General features: G+C 35.6%; 2 protein-coding genes and 1 pseudogene across 2 annotated transcripts; 1 reads left to right on the forward strand and 2 right to left on the reverse strand.

Moving 5' to 3' along the window:
* Window positions 1-3,583: 3,583 nt before the first annotated feature.
* On the reverse strand, window positions 3,584-5,010 carry LOC110673881 (cytochrome P450 704C1-like; annotated as a pseudogene).
* On the reverse strand, window positions 4,932-7,510 carry LOC110673879 (cytochrome P450 704C1). Its single transcript, XM_021837110.2, has 6 exons — window positions 7,048-7,510; window positions 6,496-6,711; window positions 6,111-6,401; window positions 5,703-6,023; window positions 5,390-5,593; window positions 4,932-5,223 (listed from the first exon to the last, which is right to left on the reverse strand). Exons 1-6 carry the CDS (start codon window positions 7,429-7,431, stop codon window positions 5,044-5,046), a joined length of 1,596 nt encoding a protein of 531 aa, XP_021692802.2. The 5' UTR covers window positions 7,432-7,510; the 3' UTR covers window positions 4,932-5,043.
* A 348-nt stretch (window positions 7,511-7,858) lies between these two features.
* On the forward strand, window positions 7,859-15,209 carry LOC110673912 (uncharacterized). The gene is made up of 13 exons (XM_058142530.1): window positions 7,859-8,320; window positions 8,666-8,757; window positions 8,889-8,908; window positions 9,974-10,214; window positions 10,316-10,411; window positions 10,512-10,627; window positions 10,752-10,832; window positions 11,389-11,512; window positions 12,062-12,111; window positions 12,364-12,454; window positions 13,476-13,511; window positions 13,780-13,877; window positions 14,816-15,209. Exons 1-13 carry the CDS (start codon window positions 8,013-8,015, stop codon window positions 14,930-14,932), a joined length of 1,470 nt encoding a protein of 489 aa, XP_057998513.1. The 5' UTR covers window positions 7,859-8,012; the 3' UTR covers window positions 14,933-15,209.
* The last annotated feature ends 7,995 nt before the right edge of the window (window positions 15,210-23,204 follow it).

Raw genomic sequence — 23,204 nt, forward strand, 5'->3', positions numbered from 1 at the left:
ATTTAATGAATATGTAAACATTCTATGACCTAAATCTTTCTCTATCCTACGTCTCTTACTTCTCCTTAACTCAACTGTCTCAAGGACAGTTGTTTCAACAACTGTATTAGGAGAAGGATCAATCACAGATTTAGACGAAGAATTAGAATCAACATCCTTTATTTGCACTGTTGATTATAATTAATTTGACAGATCTTTCTCAAATTCTAAAATATCATCATCTGTAATATTCAAATGCTCAAAATAAATAGCATGTACAGATTCAAATACACTATTAGTACGCAAATTTAAAAATCTAGATGTCTTACTATGCATGGAATAACCCAAGAAAATAGATTGAACTAGTTCATTACCTAACTTAGGTCTTTTCTGCGTAGCTGCTAACACATAAGCAATGCATCCTCAAACTTTAAAATAACTAATATTAGGTTTTCTATTATTTAACAACTCATAAGGAGATTTTTCTTGAATTTTATGCAAAATTATATTACAATACGGCATGCAGTATGCAATGCTTCACCCCAAAAACTATAAAGCAAATTAGAATGTATAAGCATAGCACTTACCACTTCTAATAGAGTTCTATTCTTTCTTTCTACTACTCCATTTTGTGGAGGAGAATTAAGAGCAAAAAATTCTCTTACTATTCCATGTTGCTCACAAAAAGAAACAAACTCAAAAGAAAGAAACCCACCACCTCTATCAGATATAATCTTTTTAATTTTCTTATTAGTTTTATTCTCAATTTCTTCTTTAAAATTTTGAATTTTTTCAAAAGTTTCATCTTTTGTTATAAGTAAATAAACATGTGTATATTTTGAAAAATCATTAATAAAAGTCACATAATATCTTTTACCACCTCTAGTTAAATAATCTTTATTATCACATAAATCAGTATGAATAAGTTATAAAAGAGATGTAGTTTTAAAAATAGATTTAAAAGGTGATTTAGTGATTTTTGCTTGTGCACAACATTCATAATTTTTTGTATTATAAAAATGTCAAGTCTTAGGAATATAGTCATATGAGATCATGCGATGCATAGCGTTACTACCAATATGATCTAATCTATAGTGCCAAAAATCATTTACATCATCATTAATATAAGCAGAAGCATTTGAAACTTTATTCATACTTAGAATATGCATATTATCTTTAGCATATCCTTTCACAATAAATGATCCTTTTTTAGATATAATCACTTTTTGGTAATCAAATACAACTTTAAATCCATGATCATCAAGCTTTTTAATGGAAACAAGACTCTTCCTAAGTCTAGGAATATGGTACACTTCCTTAAGTTGAGCAGTTTTCCAAAAGAGAGAGGAAGTTGCACAGTACTAATTCTCATAACAGCGGAAGTAGAGGAGTTACCCATGTACACTATCTTTTCTCCATTCATCTCTTCATATGTCTTGAAAACATTTTTGAATGGAGTGACATGGCAAGTTGCTCCAGAATCAAGCCATCAATCATTATCCTTATCCACCATAAGGATTTCTGTAAGAACAGCAATCATATCATCTTGCTTCAGAACATTGGCTTCTTCTTTTTGGCCTTTGCGAAATTTGCAAACTCTAGCAAAATGCACCATCTTTCCACATACAAAGCAAGGTCCTTTCTTCTTCTTACTATTACCATCCTTGGACTCATATCTCTTTCTTTTCCACAATAACAAGTATATCATGCTTCTTAGCCTCATTTTCAATCTGAATGTGTTGAAGTAATTGATATAAATTCAGAGACTTTGTCTTATGTTTCAACTTCTTTTGGTAATCTCCCCACGAAAGTAAAAGTTTACCAATTATGGTAGATACTTAGAAAGTTTTAGAAATTGGTTCACCCATATAAACACATTGAGAAGCAATTTCATTGAGTTCATTAACTTGATCAACAATAGGTTTGGAATCAACCATTTTAAAATCAATGTACTTGTTAATTAAAAAAATATTTTTTTCTAGCATCCTCATTGACATACCGTCGATCGATCACAGCTTATAACTCATATGCAGGGTAGTATTTATGAAAGATATTGAAGAGAGCATTACTCATTGCATTTAAGATCATTGAATGACACACAAAATCATCTTCAACCCATTTTTGTTGTGCTTCAAAATGTTGTCCCTTACTTGTTCCATCTTGTGGATATGGAGTGGTAAGCACATAGAGAACTTTGGCAATTGTCAGTTGATACATGATCTTCATGCTTCAACGCTTGTAGTTTATTCCATTGAATTTCTCCAAACACTCCACATCTTGTTGTGGCTTGAATAATAAAGACTCCATTTGAATAAATTACTATCCTAAAATTGTTGTTGAATAGAATTTAACTTGATGTAGAATAGTTGAGAAATATTAAAAAAATAAAGGAATAAAAGGAAAATGAAGAAATTAGTTGAATGAAGATATTTATAGACAAGGCGTTTCCACGAAATTATCTTTAGGATAGTAATTTCCTTTCTAGGTGCAACAGGTTGAATAGAAATTTTATCCACAGCATACAATGCCTAATAAGAAATTAAATTTGCACTACTTGATTTTTTCTACCACAAGAACTCAGCCCAATAAAATGATAGGGAAATTTGAGAAGCAATATCAAAGTAAGAGAAAGAAAATAGCATTTTTAATACTTTAAAATATGAAAGATGCTGCATTTTTATATATATCAATAGACATCACCAAAAAATGTACTATTTATATTCAAAAGATATGACTTTTAAATATTGTAACTATTTAAAAGGATGTATCCTTAAATAAAGATGTATTAGTTTCTTATAAAAAAATACGTCCTTAAAAATTAAAAAACTTATCTTTCTCACATTCATATATTGACATGTGAAAACTTATATATTTTATTATTTAAATAATATTATTAGTATATATATATATATATATATATATATAAAACAAAAGGAGGTTAGATTTATGGAAAGGCAGAGTGTTTGTGTGGCAAAGCTGACAAGCACATATGATAAAGAAAAGCAGAAAAATAAGGGAAGACTTGCTTCACATTTAGCTAAAGTGATCTTTTATTTTTTTTCTTTTGATTTTATATGGATCAACGGATGCAATACTTCTTTGCTTTTTCCACCCCTCTTCCTTTTAAAATTGGTTGGTTTATTTTCCAACTTCAATTTTCTTGGCTTTTCTCTGTTTCAAGCTCCATTAAGAGTTATTAAGTCGCAAGAACAAAAATAAAAGAAATAAAAAGAAAAACCAAAAAGAGATTGTAAAGGCATTAAAAAAACCTAATGACACCTAAATGGGTCTGATGTAATGGTGACAATGCACTACAACCCATCTCATGGATTGGTCAAATATTTGGAATCAAAAGTCTAGGGAAGGCCTCATTTTGTATGTTTAGTACTGAAGGAATAGTCTTCTATCAACAGTAAAAATTGAGATGGGAGAAAAAGAAGAAAAGCCTAATGACCTGTGACTAGTGCAATTAATAATCATATCATGAGCAGTTCAACTTCAGCATCCAATGTCTTCATTATAAAATTACTTATATATTTTCTGCAGTGACCTTGTTGCATGCAAGATCCCTTCATATATATTCGCTCGATAATTAAAATGTAATTCAATATTCCAATGTAAGGGTTTCAGTTATAGCAGCATGGAGATAATTCATCTTTTCTAGAGCTTCTGCATCAACACTGGCAGCAAATTCTGCAAAATTTATGATTTGTCCCCTTCAGTCACTTCTCATACCTCTTTTGCAACCTTTTCCTGAACAGCAGGATTTTTGCAGAGCATGTAGATGAACCAAGATAGAGCAGCTGCTGTTGAACCTGTGATGGCAATCAAGAAGTTAAGAACTAAATCTTTCAAAGAAAGTCACTCACAGTCACAGCGAAATCATCTGTCAAGTTCTGCATCTCCTCATATTTATTATTGATTAGCTTATAAACAAAATCATTAACCACTCTGATTCTTTTCTTTAATGTAGCTTCGGATCCAATGTTTAGAAACCTCTTGATCTTCCACGACGCATAATTGCACTTGCATCGGCAAAAGCATTGATAAATTTAATGCCTTCTTCATGGGAGCCACACAAGCTGTCTAGCTCAACTCCAATTAAAATCTTAAATATTGAATCCAAGGATGATTTCATGAACAGATTCCACATGAATTGTTAGATTCTAAGGTTAGGTATGTAGAGCAAGAATTCAGATTGTTTTCTCTGTCAAGATTCGAGTCACCAAATTAATACTGACCAGTGCCTGGTTTGATTTTGCAGCTTCAGAAACAATATTTGCAAGTTTTGCAGTGTTATTCCTGAAGACCTTGAAATCTCTTAAAGTCTATAAATGAAAAATACTGGGTTTTTTTTAAAAAAAAAAAAAAATCTCTAACGGCTTAGAATCAGTTATATAATTAAATTATTATATCGTTAAAGCTTAAAAAAATCAATTATATTATTTTTGGACCGACTAAATTTATGATAAAAAATTAATTAAGTTAATTTCTGCATCATTAGATTGCTATATCCTATATTATGATGAACAAATGGAATGTAAATGGTGAATATCTATATATTTTTATCTAATTCACTTTGATAATATTAATTTATCACAATAAATTATTAATATATAGATCTACAAATTATGGTAAATAGTATAAAAGAGAAAATAAATCTAATTAATTAATTAATGATATAATAAGAAAATTATGGGCTAAACATTTGTCAATAAAATCAATATAAAAATAGTAAAAAAAGTAATTCATGAAATGAAGTTTTTCCTTATTTATCATTTAATATTTAATCAGCGCAACTTAATAATAATATTCTGATGTAACACTAAACCATATGATTCTTTATCAAAAGTATTTCTCTGATAATTTTAGTGATTATTAAAGTTGCTTTTATGATCGTGAAATCTTGAATTTAAATTTTAACAAGAGTCAAATGAATTAGAAAAAAAAAATTATAAACAACAATAATTATATTCAATCTCGGCATTTATATATAACATTAATGCGAAACAGGTTCTTAGCAAGATTCATTATACAGTTTCAAGACAACATTAACTATTTTTTTTATCTATCAAGCGCATAAACATGGAGCCCTCCATCAATGCGAAGGTTGAACGTTGTCCTGCAATTGACAGGTTTGTTTTCATCCCTTAATTTGAAAATGAAATAATCCAACAAGACAGCTGAGAAGATCTTCATTTGCATATAGGCAAATTCCTTTCCAAGACAAATTCGTGGCCCTGCCTGCAACAAGCAAATCTTCATTTTAACTTGATGATCAATCACAGTCCATAAAATGAAACTGACCTTGTAATGAAGATAAAGATTTTTGCTTGCTTGTATGTTAACCAAGAGAATCAGACATTTCATCCAGGAAAGGGTAATGAGTGGCATCTGTATCTGAGCTCACCTGAAAGGCTGTAAACTTGAAAGGGCTTTGTTGGCGAAACACACCGTCCTCATTAAGCCACCTCTCAGGTTTATACTCCTCAGCGTCGTCACCCCAAATGAATTTCATCCGGCCCATGCCGTAAGGTATGTAAGCCACCATATCTCCTCTGCTCACGCTAAAACCATCTGGCATAATATCATCAGCAAAGCAAGTTTTTGCATCCTGTCAAGCAAAGAAAGTTGGATAGTAGGTGCAGTGAATCAATGCCAAGAATTTTATGAATACAAAAAGAATAAGCCTTTTATTTTTAATAATTTAATTTTCTTTTTACCACAGGCACAGCAGGATAGAGTCTGAGGGTTTCAGTTATAGTTGCATGGAGATAATTCATCTTTTCTAGAGCTTCTTCATCAACGCTGGTCGCAAAATCTGCAAAATTTTTGGTTTGTTTCCCTTCAGTCACTTCTCTTACCTCCTTTGCAACCTTTTCCTGCACAGCAGGATTTTTGCAGAGCATGTAGATGAACCATGATAGAGTAGCTGATGTTGTGTCTCTGCCAGCAATCACAAAGTTAAGAACTACGTCTCGTAAGTATGTTGGATCAGCCTGATTCACTTGCATGAACCTTGATAAAATGTCTTCTTTCTTTTTCTGTATCATCCAAATAATAAGAGTAAATTCTTGCTTGTGAAATAAATTAGAAAAAAGACAAGCATTTCAAGGAAAATCATCACTCACCGAGAAATCATCTTTCAAGTTGTGCGTTTGCTCTAGTTTACTATTGATTTGCTTGTAAACGAAATCATCAACCACTTTGATATGTTTCTTTAATGTAGCTTCGGATCCAATGTTTAGAAACCTCTTGATCTTCCACAACACATCTACATATCGCCAAAGGGACAATGCGTTTGCATCGTCAAAAGCATTGCAAAATTTGATGCCTTCTTCATAAGAGCCACACAAGCTGTCTAGCTCAACTCCAATTAAAATTTTAAATATTGAATCCAAGGATGATTTCATGAACAGATCCTACATGAATTGTTAGATTCTAAAGTCAGATATATACAGCAAGAATTCAGATTGTTTTCTCCGTGAACATTTGAGTCATCAAATTGAGAATGACCTGTATATCCATTGACTGGCTGGATTTTGCAGCTTCAGACACAATATTTGCAAGTTTTGCCGCATTATTCCGGAAGACCACACTGCTAAAATCCCTTAAAACCTTTCTGGAGAATCCATAGCTTGAAATCTTTCTTTGCTGGCTCCACTTCTCACCATCAACAGTGAAAATTCCATTGCCTAGTAAATCCCTTAATTTGTCGTGGTTATAATCTCCCTAAACAAAATATCCAATAACAAAATCATGGGTTGTTAATATTTATATTGAATTTTAATCTGGGTGGGAAAAAATTAAAAAAAAAAAAAACCCATTCAGCTTGTCATCAGGTCTTGGGAAGACCTATACCATTAGGATATAGCCTTCGCCTTCCCCAAACTCTACCTCACCTATATCAATTAGAAGAACAATTATTCTCACCTAGAGGATTTGATCCTAAGATTAATTATGCAATTAAACGCTTAGCTTGAGGCTGGTTTGGATTTTGGAGTCATCTTATAAAATATTCATGCTTTTATTTTACATAAAAAAAGTATACGTTGGATGAGGACATACCTTGCCATAATTTTCAAAGTTTGTTTTGAGTATGTACTCAACATTTGACGGGTCTGCAGTGAAAATCATGTTTCTGAGAGGGTTGAGCAACCTGTAAGTCCTATATTTCCCAGCAAGATCAGCCAAGTAATCATGCCCTCTAGTGAAGTTGAGAAGCAGGCGAAAGATCGTGCCACCAACAGGATGGTATTGCTTCTTTCTCTGCTTTTTCTTCAACTTTCTAATGAGGACTTGGACTAGTAGTAGAAGAGAGAGGATTACAGCTAAAGCTGTGAAGGTGATTGGATTGGAGAGGACATCTCTGAAGGCCATATCTGATCGCAGTGAACAAGGCAAAAAAAGGTCGTCCATGACTTTATCGAGAATGGACGCAAGGTCCTGCATAGTAAGTCCTTGGTAGCAGGTACCATGTACTGTACTAAGAGCAGCGACAGTGGTAATGGACCTGGCTGGGCAAGAGTTTTACTATCCAGGCGGGCCTCCGCACTTACTTCATCAAGTGAGACCAAAATAATTTGTCAATTTAAGAAAAATTTAATTAAACGTTATTTGTCATAAGACTTAAAATACAAACAGTTTTATAATATAAATTTTATAATAAATCAGATAATCGATAGAAATGATAGGATAAAACAATGTAAGAGTCAAATGAAGCCCAAAATTTATGGGCTTAACCAACAAGATTGTAGATACACAGAAATGATAAGCTTATTAATGAAGAAACTGGGCCTAAGATGATTGGGCTCTCAACCCAAGAAGGGAGGACATTCTTCTGCCCACTGCGAAAAACCTCTTCTTTCTTCAGTTTGGTCTATTGATCTCTTGTTAAAATCTTTCTTACGGTTCACAATTCGATCGCGGTTTTAAGGAATCGTAGATTGAATTTAATTGTTTTTGCTTTGCACAGTATCTCTGCTATGGAGTACTGTTCTCTCTAATCTTAGTAATGATTTCTTCGGCTAGGCATGAGTTTCTTGAAAGGCATAATTGATTCTCTGGGCTCCGTCCTCTCTTCGTATAGCTCTGCATCTCCAGTTGAAGAAGGAAATCCTAGCTCTGGAACAATGGAAGGTGTAACTGGGACTTCGATCACAAATGAACGCGCTGCATATAAGCTCAAGGGGTTCTTCGATTTGGCCAAAGAAGAGATTGCCAAGGCCGTAAGGGCCGAAGAATGGGGTTTGGTTGACGATGCGATTGTCCATTACAAGAACGCCCAACGAATACTTGTCGAAGCAACTTCAACACCTGTGCCTTCTTATATCAGCTTTAGGTATTGTAGCTATCCTTGATTCTAAGTAAGATACTGAAGTTCGAAGTTTTGCTTACTTTGTTTGCGGTATAATATGTGCCTAATCTTGTGGTCCTTTTAGTAATTATAGTTTCAAGAGAGTATGGATTTAGCTAATTTGTGAAATTTCTATCTTTCCTTTAACAACAAATTAACACCGTTGGAGAGAGAGAGAGAGAGAGAGAGAGAGAGAGAGAGAGAGAGAGAAAGGGAGAGCCAATTAGGGGCTGGGTTGCATTGCCTAATTTTGAATTCCATTATTTATTGTGAGTTCATGTCTAGCATAACCATGTTTGTGAATTTTTTATGTCATTTATTTTGTAACAGCGAGCAAGAGAAAGTTAAATCTTATCGTCAAAAAATATCAAAATGGCAGGGTCAAGTTTCGGACAGATTGCAAACGTTAAATCGGCGAGCAGGTTCACAATTTATTCTGAATTACTTGGTTCGTACATTGTTTTTAAACTGAATTATTCATGGGAGAGTGCTAATGCTTTCTTTTGGTTGTTCTTCTTATCCCCACTCGTCACTTTGGTTTTTTTTTTATCAGCTGGCACATTCTCAAACAAGGTATGGCTTGGTTGTTGTAAATTGCAAATTTAAAATTCTTCTCTTACTTTAAGCATGATTACGTTTCTATGGTGCAATTAGGTGTAATTGTGTCATTTTCCAGATTCAATCTTTTTTGCATACTAACAAATAATCATACAGAAAAGTGTTGCTTTCATTACATTTAACATATGTTATTTGGTTGGTAGATTAATGGGTCTTGGAATTTTGAAATCTTTTCCTTTGACACTAGAAACACTAGCACTAGTTTGCATTATTGATGGAATGGCTTTAATCAGTTAATTCTTTTCTATGTGAAAGAGATCTCACTCATAACTTCTAACTATTATGGAATTTAGGTGTTTAGTTTCTTATGGATGCCAAAGTTTGTATATTTTTTGTTTAATGACTTATTATGACTCTAAAAAATTCTTTAGACCTTTATCAGTCTTTGTCTCAAGAAATATGTCTCATCCAAACAGTCATTGGCAACATCAATCCTTCAGGATAGCCAAAACCATTATGTTGCTTGTATTGGTTAGTTGTTATACTCTGTAATTGCTTAAGCAGAGAGAGAAAAGGAGGGGAAAACTTGAATGACTTTTTTGTTTACCATTGCAAACCGCAACTTTTTTTTTTCTTATAAACTGAATTGGTAGTTTTATTCAAGTTAGCATCTCTCGTATATATAGGTAAAGATCTATACATGTATTAAAATAGTTGATTAGACTGAAATGCTAAAACATGAGCATGTTCAACACTTGCCTACTGTTTGTTCTTTGAAAAAATTCCTTGCAGCCTTGGCAACAATGTAATGCAGTTTATGCATGTGGATGGTGGCAATGTGCCTATCTTTAAAAATTGGGTTTAATGCAAAGAATGACGATCAGCTTGAGTAGCATACTTGAAATTATGCCATTTCTTCCAGTTTGCTTTTTGTTTGAATAATTAACTTTTGCAACTCAAAATCAAATTCTTTCTTTTTTGGCCTTGAATAAAGTTTGTGCAAAATTTGAAACTATGAATTACCGACTGGTTTTGATTATGTAATTCTGTATATGTCGTTTATTCCTCAAAATATTGCAGAACACCATAACTCATGCACATAGTGCTGCAGTTTCATCAACATCATCAAATTTTAAACAAGATCTGTCACAAAAGTCTCCTCGTTCCACTGGAAACAGTCCAATAATCAGGAATCAGACTGATAAAGCTGCAAGTTCAAAACCTATTCTAGATTCTGGTAGCAGTTATGATGCAAAATTGGTTGAAATGATTAATTCTGCAATAGTGGATAGAAGTCCTTCTGTGAAATGGGATGATGTTGGTGAGCAACTATAAATATTTCTTTCATTTTCTGTTTCTTGCTTGTGTTTCTGCCTTCTTTAATTTTGAATTTAGAAACTAACTCATCTAAGTTGTTTGCAGCTGGGCTTGAGAAAGCAAAACAAAGTCTAATGGAAATGGTTATTTTGCCGACTAAGAGAAGAGACTTGTTCACTGGGATTCGGAGGCCAGCTAGAGGTAACAAGGAAGACTTCTATATCAGCAAAAATGATACTAAAGAATGTATAGAAGAAGTTGTATTCATGTTAAATTGAAACTCCCAGTACTTGTTATTCAGGTCTTCTGCTCTTTGGTCCACCTGGTAATGGGAAAACGATGCTTGCCAAAGCAGTTGCTTCAGAGTCACAGGCAACATTCTTTAATGTTTCAGCATCTTCCCTAACATCAAAATGGGTGTGTTTCTAGTTAAAATTTATATAATATGGTCCCCCTCCCTCTCCTCCACCCCCCTCCTCCCCACATCTCTTTTTCTTTTGCCAATTAATAATGTCTAGTAAGTTCTTTTTTCCTGGATTAGGTGGGAGAGGCTGAAAAGCTTGTTCGGACACTCTTTATGGTTGCAATATCCAGACAGCCATCAGTAATTTTCATGGATGAAGTATGCTACTCTTTCTGCAAACTTCATTGTATTGTTTAATTTTATTAGAAATCATGCTTCTCTTGTTTCTTTCTGCTATACAATACTCTGTACCTCCTCGTATATACGTACCAAGAATAATGGATGCCTAAGTAAAATAGTTTGTGGGCATTAGTTTTGGTTGTTGAACAATTGATGTTGCAGCTACTAATTCCTTGTAGCTTGTTGATATCAGAACAATTGATGTTGCATCTGCTAATTCCTTGTAGCTTGGTGATATCAAGACTAATTTTGTCTTTTTTTGTATCACCCTTGAAATGTTAATGAGGGCAAGAGTCATGATATCATCTGTTCAGAAAAATTTTGCTACAATTTTCCACTTCACTTCAGTGTTCCAATTTCCAACCAATCGTTGCTTTCTCTTATCTACAGCTGCTGTAGATTAATGAAATCCTATCTAAATTCAATTGCAATCTGTGTCTTTGGTGGCATAGTAACCGCTACCATCAGCCTCTTATCGGTGCTTTAACCTCCATTCTGAAATATGTAATGATTTCCTTTTCTTGTTTGTTAACAGATTGATAGTATCATGTCAACAAGGTTGGCCAATGAGAATGATGCAAGTAGAAGGTTGAAATCTGAGTTTCTAATACAATTTGATGGAGTGACCTCTAATACTAATGATTTAGTAATTGTTATTGGTAAGCTTAATGTAATCCAATTAAGGCACATACCTACTACACCTGGTGTATCTATGGATTTTGCTTTTTAGCTAATTATATTGATAAAGTAAAATTCGTTGGATACATATGCATTACTAGTCAGTTAACCTGTCAGTCACATGTAATCAAGAGAGCATGTTATCCAACTTCTTCTCATTTGGCTCAACATAGCCATCACTCTCTTCATATTCTGTTCTTAGATGGGGCTTACAGAGCTTCACAGAGTGGTCATTTCATTAAATCTCTTAGTTCCATTGCACCTAGCCATAAATACAATATGTAGAACATCTTGTTTGACATTTCATATTTTAACAAGGAAATTAAAAAAAAATTGCCATTGAAGTTTATGGCATTAGTATATATATTGCAATATTCTGAAATTTTTAGAAATTGTAGTTGACCTTTATCTGCTCCAAAACAATTGGACTGGGCATGCTGGTCATTAGCTCATGTTTGTACTGTTGTAACATGTTTGGATTTGTTTATCTGACATTGTTGTTAAATTTGGTCCTTTTTGTGTTGATGCAGGTGCTACAAATAAGCCACAAGAATTGGATGATGCAGTTCTTAGGAGACTGGTTAGTGTTGTCACTTGACTTTGCAGAATGCAGTTTATGCATGTGCATGGCGGTCATGTACCTGTCTTTAAAAATTGGTTTTAAGTGCAAAGAACGAATGACGATCAGCCTGAGTAGCATACTCAAGATCAAGTCATTTCTTCCTGTTTGCATTATTCCTTTTTTTTTTTGTATTAATTCAATCAACTTTCACTTCTAGTTAGTTTGTTTGTTAACTTTTGCAACTGAGTGCAATATGAAACCCTGAATCAGGTGAAGAGAATATATGTACCTCTACCAGATAAAAATGTTAGGAGGCTTCTTTTGAAACACAAACTCAAGGGCCAAGCATTTTCCTTACCTGGTAAGTATATGTGGTCAGTGGTCACATTTAACTTATGTTGTGCACATGCCTTTCAGGTTTGAAAAGTTCCATATTCATTTTCAGTAGGCCCACTCTAAGAATATATGGTTTCTATTTTTTGTTATGTGTTCTCCATTTATTCAGGTAGTATTTTAAAAAAAAAAAAAAAGAAAAAAAAAAAGGAAAGGCTTGTTACATTTCACTGGGGTTGCCAACTTTGTATACAAAAGTGGGTTTTTAGACATTACATAGAATCTGCTAAATCTAAACTTCCTTTCACTCACATAATGTTAACCTGCAGACATGGAGTTTTCATCCATCTATCTCTCACAATGGCAAGATCACCATACCTTCAATATGTGCTCTCTTTTAATCATGGAACTTAGAAAATTATGTAAACACCATTAACAAGATATGAGATCACCAAAATGATGCTGTTATGGAGAATTGGGCAGTCCTATCCTTCAAATATCTCTATATGAAATTGCTCGTCAAAGCTCAACCTCCATCCTCGTGGTTGCATGCAACATGAAACTTCTACCTGTGTACCAAGTAACAGCCCCTAGATTAAACAGCAAATAAATATGAACTTGAATATGTTTGAGATGTCTCTAAGAAAACAAACATACAGTTAAAATTCAGATCAAAGGTCTAGGCAGACTGCCCAAATTCACTGCAATGATTGTTGCTGAATCAGAGAATAGGCATTTGCATGAAAATTTGGTATAAACCATAAGAAGATGGATACTATAAAATGATTGTGAAGATAGAAATATGAAATTTATCGGAAAATGTGTAAAAAGTTTTACTTTTGGCTAGTTATTTTGTTTCCCTTTTGTAATATCTCTCTTCCATCATAAAGAACTTTTTTGGATATCCATCCTCTTTTGCTTGTATGTATAGTTTTGATTGCCAACATGCATTCTCTATCCATATCATAAGACAAAGAAAAGTACAATGGGAAGCTTATGTTGTGTTGTATGGGCTTGTGGAATAATCGGCCTTTCATTATGTGTGACAGATGGAGACCTTGAAAGACTTGTCAGAGAGACAGAAGGTAAGATAATTATTACTATCATTGCCTTCAAATACATTATTTATTTGATGGAAGTGGATTGGAATTCTCATTTAATAGGAAATGATTTTAGCCAAATGCTGAAGTCAAATTGATGAACTTGCACATGCATTGGTTGCTTCTTGTAGCCAATGGATGTATGCTACTAAACAGTGAAGGACAAAATTTAAGTCCAATCATCAATGTTGGATAATAGGAATAAATCTTTTCAAACTAAATATTTGTGAATCACTTCAACTTTAATTTATAGGATACTCTGGAAGTGATCTACAAGCTTTGTGTGAAGAAGCTGCAATGATGCCAATTAGAGAGCTTGGCTCGAACATTCTCACTGTCAAGGCAAATCAGGTGATTCAGCTAAGCCTGTCTCTATTTATGACTTGGTAAATAAGTTAAATATTATACTTCTGGAAAAATGATATTTGATGCTGGCAGATGAAAAGGTAGGTTTTCCACAGCTTTGGGTACAGCAATAACTATTCGGTAAATATGGATTATGGGATTTACCCATTCATGTTAAAAAGCAAGATCATGGCTTTTTAGTTTTTGACCATGTAGTTGTGGGTTCAATTAAGTCTTAGCTGCAACACGTGGTTCTAAACCTCACCTCTGTGTGTGGGTCCTAAACCTGTGTGTGTGTATGTGAGGGAGGGAGAGAGATCTAAGGAGATTTTGGGGATGTTGGTGCCTCTGCGGCATACCATCTCCAATGTTTAAGTTAGTAGCTTATAGAAAATAAGAGAAAGGAGAGAAAAGGAGCACTTTATCTCAGTCTACTTATTTCATCCTTGCCTGAGTCGCTAATACAGCTATTTTTATAATTTAATTGAAGGTTCATTATCAGAAATCCTTTAGGAAGCAAAACACGCTGCATAAATTGAATCTATCCTGTCTTTTTCGTTTGAAACAATTAGTTTGGCAGTGAAGTAGGAGATCTGTTTACTGTTATCTTTCTTCATGGACGGAGAGAGGAAAGAAGTCAGCAAAATTTTATTAAAAAACATAAATATTCTTTAAAGAAAATGTACTAGACATTGAAATTAATTAGTTTTCACATCCAATATCATCTTAACCTACACCTCTCCCTGTCTCCTGTCTAAAAGCCATATTTTATTTATATTCCCAACAAAACAGTATTCTTTGGTCATTATGGTTCTCAATTTCTATGAACTGTAATGTACATTAGGTTTCCACTTGGATAGGTAAATAATTCGTGGGTATTACCTAGAACCTCTATTAAAAATAAATAAAACGTTATTTATAACGATTGACATTTGTTTTATCAGGTGAGACGACTAAATTATGAAGACTTTCAGAAGGCAATGACTGTCATTAGGCCCAGTTTGAGCAAGAGCAAATGGGAAGAGCTTGAACGGTGGAATGAGGAGTTTGGGTCCAACTAATTGATTTCTGATTGCGAAATGCACCGTCTCAATTATTGGATTTCATATAATCTACAATTAGAAAATACACTGCACACACTACAAGGAAATCCTTGTACACAGTTCACAATCTGAACTAGTTCTTTGTACATATGTGGCTTTTGTACTGAATATCGTCATTGAAAGAACTGCTAGCATTTTCCTTGAAAGAAAGCATTTGCCCCTGTGCAAATTTGTAACTATACTAATTAAAGAACAAAATAAGAAAATCTTTCATGTGGAGGAGATGATTTAAGAATGATTGCGAGCATGCATAGCTTTTCGTGCACCCCACGACATCATATGGATAGTGGTATTGCAATTTTCCTTCTCATCCAATCCTCTACAAGAACAGCATAGTTATGCAAAAAACACTATTATGTTGTCTGGGTTTACGTTTTCTGAAATGAACATTGGTATGTTATTTCTTTTATATATTTCATTCGGCTAAGGTCTGCACAAGGTTCAAGTTACTTGTACAAAGGAGAAGGTATATTGTGGAACGCAGATAAGCTAAGGTCACACACAGGTTATAAGATGAAGATTCATCGTTTTGTGCAGTCCACCAAGCAAAACTTGTCTTTTGTAACACCTGGACCTTGTTAACGGGAAGAAAATATGCAGTCCTTTATGCAGAAACTATTATTAGTGGTTCGCGCCAATGAAGACTAGTCGGTCTAGCCGTCTAGGAACCTGAGGAGTTGTTGAATAGAATCAGAGGTTGCCTACAATATATATAGGGGTTTTATAAATTACAGCCATCAGAGTGTCTCTTGAAGTCCAGATGCCATCCTTTTACGGATACATGACATGGACGGTTACCAGTTCAAGTAGAGCATCTCTAAAATCCGAAACGGAGCCTTCGAGCTTCGAAGGTTTCACACGTTAGTTTTCGCTATTGGGCCTTATTAGCCTTATTACAGAAAAGGCTCAATAAATCAATTTTTTTTATGTATCTCGCTCACAATTTAATTTTTTTTAATATTTTAAATTAAAAAAAAATTCAACAATTAATTTTTAATCTAAGTTGAGCTAGTAAAAAAGCTTCATTTTATTAGAATATAGGCTCATTAAATTTTTTTTTAAATGGGTTAAGATTCAAATTATAAGAATAATGGCTTGTTAAATTTTTTATTTATTTGAAATGATAAAAAAATAACCTTTTAAAATTTTGTTAAGGTTTTTTTTTTTTAGCTAGACATAAGAGACAATTAAGAGCATATCAATATTTAAAGTACTCTAAATTAAAAATTAAATTGTTAAGGAGTTTCGACTTTATTTCAATCTTTGAGTTAATGTTAAACGGATGCAACTTTTAGACCTAGGTGTTTTATTTATTTAACTCACAATTTATTTTTTTAAATATTTTTTTATTACCCAAAGGAAAATTTAAAAATATGGGCAACTAATTTTTCAATTTTGTTAAGTTAATAAAAACTAATTTTTAAGAATTAAAATATGAATTCATTAATTTTTTGTTTAATTGAGCTGATAAAAAACTTTGAAATTTCTAGAATATTGATCCATTCATTTTTTTGCTTTTTTGGGCCATGGAGAAAAATATTAATCAATGACGATTATAACATTTAGATATATGAGATAAATGACGGATATAACAACTAGACTTAGGTATTTTATTTACCTCGCTCACAGTTTAATTTTTTAAAAATTCTTAAATTAAAAAAAATTCAGCAACCAATTTTTAATTTATGTTGAGCTAATAAAAATGTTTCATTTTATTAGAATATAGGCTCATTAAATTTTTTTTTTAGGTGGGTTAAGTTTCAAATTATAAAAATAATGACTCATTAAATTTTTTATTTATTTGGAATAATAAAAAAAAACCATTTTAAATTTTGTTAAGGTTTTTTTTTAAGCTATATATAAGAGACAATTAAGAGTATACCCACATTTAAAATACTCTAAATTAAAAAAAATTGTGGAGTTTCGACTTTATTTCAATCATTAAGTTCAATGTTAAACGGAGGCAAATATTAGACCTAGGTGTATTATTTATTTAACTCACAATTTGTGTATTTTTTAAATATTTTTTTATTACCCAAAGGAAAATTTAAAAATATGGGCAACTAATTTTTCAATTTTGTTAGGTTAATAAAAACTATTTTTTAAGAATTAAAATATGAATTCATTAATTTTTTGTTTAATTGAGCTGATAAAAAACTTTGAAATTTCTAGAATATTAGTCCATTAATTTTTTTGCTTTTTTGGGCCATAGAGAAAAATATTTGTAACACCCCAAAATTTTAAATTTTATTATTTTATGAGTATTATTGATATTTTAATTTTATTTAAATTTTAAGAAATTATTTGAGATTTTTCGGACTTTAAAAATCGGGTTCGATTTTCCGAAGATATAAACTTTGATGATTTTTAAAAATTTATTTAAAAACCACGTGGCAAAACTAAAAATATATTTGGAGTCTATGAATTTTTTTGAGTTTTCTAGAATTTTTTCGGAATTTTAGGACCTCGTTTTCGGTCCCGAGGCAGAGTAAAAAATTCAAAATTTTATATCCTGAATCGAACCGACCGAACCGGATCGGACCGATCGAATAGGACCGGTCTTCTTCTTTTTCTTCCCCCTCCCCGCGCGCGTCCGACCCCTCTCTCTTTCTCTCTCTTTTTCTCTCTCCTCCCTCCTCCCCTTACCGCGCCGCTGCCTCCCCTGCCACCCCAACTCGTCGGCACGCCGCCTCACCCCTCCCCCACGACCGGCCGCCGCCTGGAACGTCGGAAAAAGGCGCCCAAAGTGGAGCGACGCGCGAGTGCGACCGTTCGAATTCCCGATCAAAATCCGACCGATCCGGCCACAAATCGGACCGAGTCTTGTGTCTAAACTCATCTACTAGTCGAGAGTTTTCCATAAACACCAAGAACACCGAAATCCATCGAGCGGTTTGTCCAATTTTTGCCCGGGAAGTTTTAGCCCATTTTGATTTTCGGGCTAAATTTCTAGCAAACCGTGAATCCCACGAGAAAACCGAGAGTACCAGAGCGCTCCACTCGTCGAGAGCTTCAAATGACATAAATTTGAATTTTTCCATACGCTTTTCTGGTGAGTCCCACAGAACTTCGCAGTGTCTTTCCAAGCATTAAATGAGCTTAGAAAATTCTGAAAAATTTATGTACTAACCCCCGTGTTGTGGGCTTCGTGTAGGTATCCTCAATTCGCGAAAATTCAACAGTTGACCGGGTCTGTGAATTTCCGGCCAGACAGACCCGTTACCGGAAAAGTCTCCGAATTGGACCGAGGTTTTGGCTACCCCCCCATTGTCAGACGTCCCGAGCGCGTCCCCCAAGTCGGAATCGGCAAAGGTAAACCCTAACCTTACTTTTTCATAATTTTCTAGTACTTAAATAGGATTAAAAATCCATAAAATATTCGTGGTAGCTCAGAAAATTATGATTCTTTTTGCAATAGCCTAGTAATATTGCTAAGGACCGCAGGGCAAAGTTTTAGAATTTTTAGAGCTTATTTGGGCAGTTTTTGCATAAATGATCAATTATAATGACTAAATTGAAATTTTAAATACTGTGATGGATGACTGATTTGATGAGCCCAGGAGCGGCTGTGTGATGTGATTGAGTTGTGGATATATGGATTGTGAATATAGAAGTGTGTTTTGAGCCATTTTGCAGGTTGGGTAGGTCCTTGGTATAGGGGAGACTCTGCCCGATTTTCGGCACGACTTAGAACGTATTTGGTATTTTCTTGATTTGTATTGAGTTATTTGTATTAAATAATTGTAATGTAATTTTCAGGTGAGCCGGGACAGCCTTCTTCCTCCGCCCAGCCGCCACAGTAACCGTTATCAAGTCTGTGAGTAAAATATTAATTTTAATTGTAATTTCACTATTATTATATGTTCAAGCATGCCTATGCATCACTTATATGCATATATCTATGTAGATAAACTTTAGGCACGATTTATGTTGCATTCATAACTGTGAAAGTGCCATGTATGTTGTTGTGGTAATCTGGAGCAGTGTGCGTGCGTTGGTGTGCGTGTGATGTGGTGTGGACTATGGATAGGACGGGTAGACACGGCTTGAGATCTTCGCTGGGACCCGGTCCTTCGGGGTAGACACGGCTTAAGTTCTTCGCTGGGACCCCGATTTGGTTATTAAGTGAAAGTCCAAGCTGAGTTCTTCGCTGGCACAGTTGGAATTAAGAGAGCTGTATAGGGGATCAGCTCCCATATATATTATGATTGATATTACCGGGTGCGTGAGTGCTCCAAATTACCTTTTTGATGTTATGATGTGAAATTATTGCTGGTGTTGCATTTCACTCTACAAGGTGCATTAGTTTTAGATAGTTATAGAGATTATGGTTAAAATCGATATTTTACTCTCTGAGTCGAACGCTCACTCCTGTTCAATATTTTTTCAGGCTACAAGAGGATTTTATTGTGGTTAACCTGCTTTTCTCCTTCACAGGTTGTTTATCAATATTTGTGTAATTTTATTTACTCCTAGAATTTCCGCATGTGCTAGAAGTATTTATTTGATTTTGGTCTGTAATATTATTACCATGTTGGGCCTGTAAACATATAATGATATGCATGTTTGATGGACTGGATGAGGGAGTTGAGCTCCCATATGTTTTTATGATGATATGAGTATGTGGAGGGTGAGCTGAGCTCCCCAATTGAGTATTTACTGTGGTTACAGGTCGGGTGAGTCAAAAACTCCTCGTTGGTAGGTCCATTTTATGGCTGGACTCTGTCAGGTTGATTTCTTGAAATTGGGCCCAAATGGGCCTTAGAGTTGGGTTAATGAATAGTTAGGCTTACTACGGGCCTTGGGGGCTTTAGGCTGGCCCAGGTCCTAGTGCCGGTCCGGCCCATAGGCTGGGTCGTGACAAATGTGGTATCAAAGCTTAGGCTCCAGATTCTTAGGGAATGTTCATCTAAAGTGTTGGGAAGAGTCTACTAGGAGTCACATGCGGAAAAAATAGGGTCCACATTCGTCTTGCATTGTCATCTTTGCTTCTAGTTTCTGCTTCATATATTGAGTGTAAATATGAGTCTATAGAACTGTGTAATGAGTAATTTTGAATTTTGTGGGCTAATGCTACTGAATTTCAGGAAAATGCGTAGAAGCAGGAGAGCTGCCACTGCACTGTAACCAGGATGTGCTGACGAGGTGTCAAGACAGATGAGGCGCCGCCAGGAGGCGGGTAGGAGGCCTAGAGCCGCTCAAGTAGAAGAGTAGCCGCCACGATTCGAGATCGATCATTTATGGCACAGGTCCCATGGACCCCATGGCGCTACTCTAGTGGGTTCTGAGAGAACCATCGACATGATGGCACAGTATATGGTCCACCCTCCACAGCAGCAGCAGTCCACCGCACCAAGAGGGGAACTTTACAAACAGATAATTAATTTCAAGAAGTTGGTGCCTGGTACTTATGATGTGTCAGATGATGCATATCGGTTTTTGGATTCCTGCAGACAGGCAGGAATAGAATTGCAGTTGACTGATAGAAGACTAATAGAGTGTATGCAGCATGTCATGGGGCCTATGCCTAGACAATGGATGAATGACTACATATTACCTCGGATAGAGGGTTTGTCGTGGACTCAGTTTGTGGAACTGTTCATCAACCGGTTTGTGCCAGAAAGTTACAGAGATCAAAAACAGTGGGCCTTTGAGGCCTTAAGACAGAATGGTAGGTCTATAGATGAATATGCTACAGAATTTCTGGAACTGAGCAGGTATGCTCCTACAGCAGTAGCTACAGAAACTATGAAGGTGAAGAGATTCCTAAAGGGGCTTGACAGGAGGTATGCAAACCTGGCCATGATGTCTGATCAGTCTTTTTATATAGTAGTTGATCGAGCCAGACAGATAGAGATTAGCTATGCTGTGGATGACAGCGGAAGAGCAAAGAAAAATAGAGCAGAGGATTCTTTAGGTGTTCCCCACATGGGTACTACGGATAGTGGTGGCCAGACTACTTATAGAGGAAGAAGCAGGAATAAGAGGAGTGGTTTTAGACACAAATCCCGAGGGTTCAGACAAGGTACGGATCCAGCAGTGGTCATAATTCGGGATACAGCAGTTCTGGGTATGGTTCAGGATCCTCCTTGGCACCTTATGCACAGTGTGAAAGAGGACATTCAGGACCTTGTATGATGGGTTCAGGAGTATACTTCAGGTGTGGCCAACCAGGTCACTTTGCTAGAGAATGCCCCGTGTTCAGCGAGCCACAGATGGGGTCACAGGGTTCTGTTGCAAATGTTCCTCGTCAGTTGTATCCGGTGCTTCCAAGATGGCAGCGAGTGGGCAACATGTGGCCGAGGACAAGGGGGACATGGATTTGGAGGCAGATCAGGAGGTAAAAGTCAATATCAGGATTCTGCCACTCAGGGTAGGGGTCAAGCTTGGGTTTTCACCCTGACCCACCAGGATGCTCAGGCTTCCAATGCAATTGCGGCAGGTATTCTACTAGTCTGTTTCTATGAGGCTCGTGTTTTGATAGATCCGGGTGCTATGCACTCATTTGTCTCCCCTGTGTTTGCCATGAGATTGGGTAGAAACCCTACAACCTTAGAATGCCCTTTGTCGATAGCTACCCCACTTAGTGACAACATAGATGTAGATATGGTTTTTCCAGGTAGCCCAATAGTAGTGGATGGAAAGATTCTCCCAGAAGACTTGGTTCCTCTACCAGTAATGGATTTCGATGTAATCTTGGGGATGGATTGGTTAGCATCTCATTATGCCACTTTAGACTGCAGGAACAAGATGGTGTAAATTCACATACCCGGTGTGGAAGAGTTTAACTTCAATGGTGTCACGACCCAACCTATGGGCCGGACTGGCACTAGGACCTGGGCCAGCCTAAAGCCCCCGAGGCCCGTAGTAAGCCTAACTATTCATTAACCCAACTCTAAGGCCCATTTGGGCCCAATTTCAAGAAATCAACCGGACAGGGTCTGGCCATAAAGTGGACCTTTCAACGGGGAGTTTTTGACTCACCCAACCTGTAAACAAAATATATCATCAATTGGGGAGCTCAGCTCACCCTCCACATACTTAAATTAACATAAAGATAAATGGGAGCTCAGCTCCCTCATCCAGCCCATCAAACATGCATATAATAATTTTATAGGTCCACATAACAGTTTATATTACAGACCCGAATCATTTAAATATTTCTAACACATGCGGAAATTCTAGGAGTAAATAAAATTACACAAATATTGATAAACAACCTGCGAAGGAGAAAAGCAGGTTAACCACAATAAAATCCTCCTGTAGCCTGAAAAAATATTGAACAGGAGTGAGTGTTCGACTCAGAGAGTAAAATATCAATTTTAACCATAATCTCTATAACTATCTAATACTAATGCACCCTGTAGAGTGAAATACAACATCAGCAATAAATTCACATCATAACAGCAAAAAGGTAATTTGGAGCACTCACACACCCAGTAATATCAATCATAATATATGGGAGCTGATCCCCTATACAGCTCTCTTAATCCAACCTGGTGCCAGCGAAGAACTCAAGCCGGACTTTCGCTTAATAACCAAATCGGGGTCCCAGCGAAGAACTCAAGCCGTGTCTACCCCGAAGGACCGGGTCCCAGCGAAGATCTCAAGCCGTGTCTACCAGTCCTATCCATAGTCCACACCACATCACACGCACGCCAACGCATGCACACTGCTCCAAATTACAACAACAACATCCATGGCACTTTAACAGTTATGAATGCAACATAAATCGTGCCTAGAGTTTAACTATATAAATATATGCATATAAGTGATGCATGGGCATGCTTGAACATATAATAATAGTGAAATTACAATTAAAATTAATATTTTACTCACAGACTTGACAACGGTCACTGGGGCGGCTGGGCGGAGGAAGAAGGCTTTTCCGGAGACTTTTCCGGTAACGGGTCTGTCTGGCCGGAAATTCACAGACCCGGCGGGCAACTGTCGAATATCCGCGAATTGAAGATATCTACACGAAGCCCACGACACGGGGGTTAGTACATAAATTTTTCAGAATTTTCTAAGCTCATTTAATGCTCGAAAAGACACTGCGAAGTTCCGTGGACCCACCAAAAAATGGTGTTGGAAAAATTCAAAATTTAAGTCGCCGCGAAGCTCTCGACAAGTGGAGCGCTCTGGTACTCTCGGTTTTCTCATGAGATTCACGGTTTGTGAGAAATCTAGCCCGAAAGTCAAAATAGGCTAAAACTTTCCGGGCAAAAAT

Source organism: Hevea brasiliensis, chromosome 2 (assembly GCF_030052815.1).
Source record: "Hevea brasiliensis isolate MT/VB/25A 57/8 chromosome 2, ASM3005281v1, whole genome shotgun sequence".
Classification (NCBI taxonomy): domain Eukaryota; kingdom Viridiplantae; phylum Streptophyta; class Magnoliopsida; order Malpighiales; family Euphorbiaceae; genus Hevea; species Hevea brasiliensis.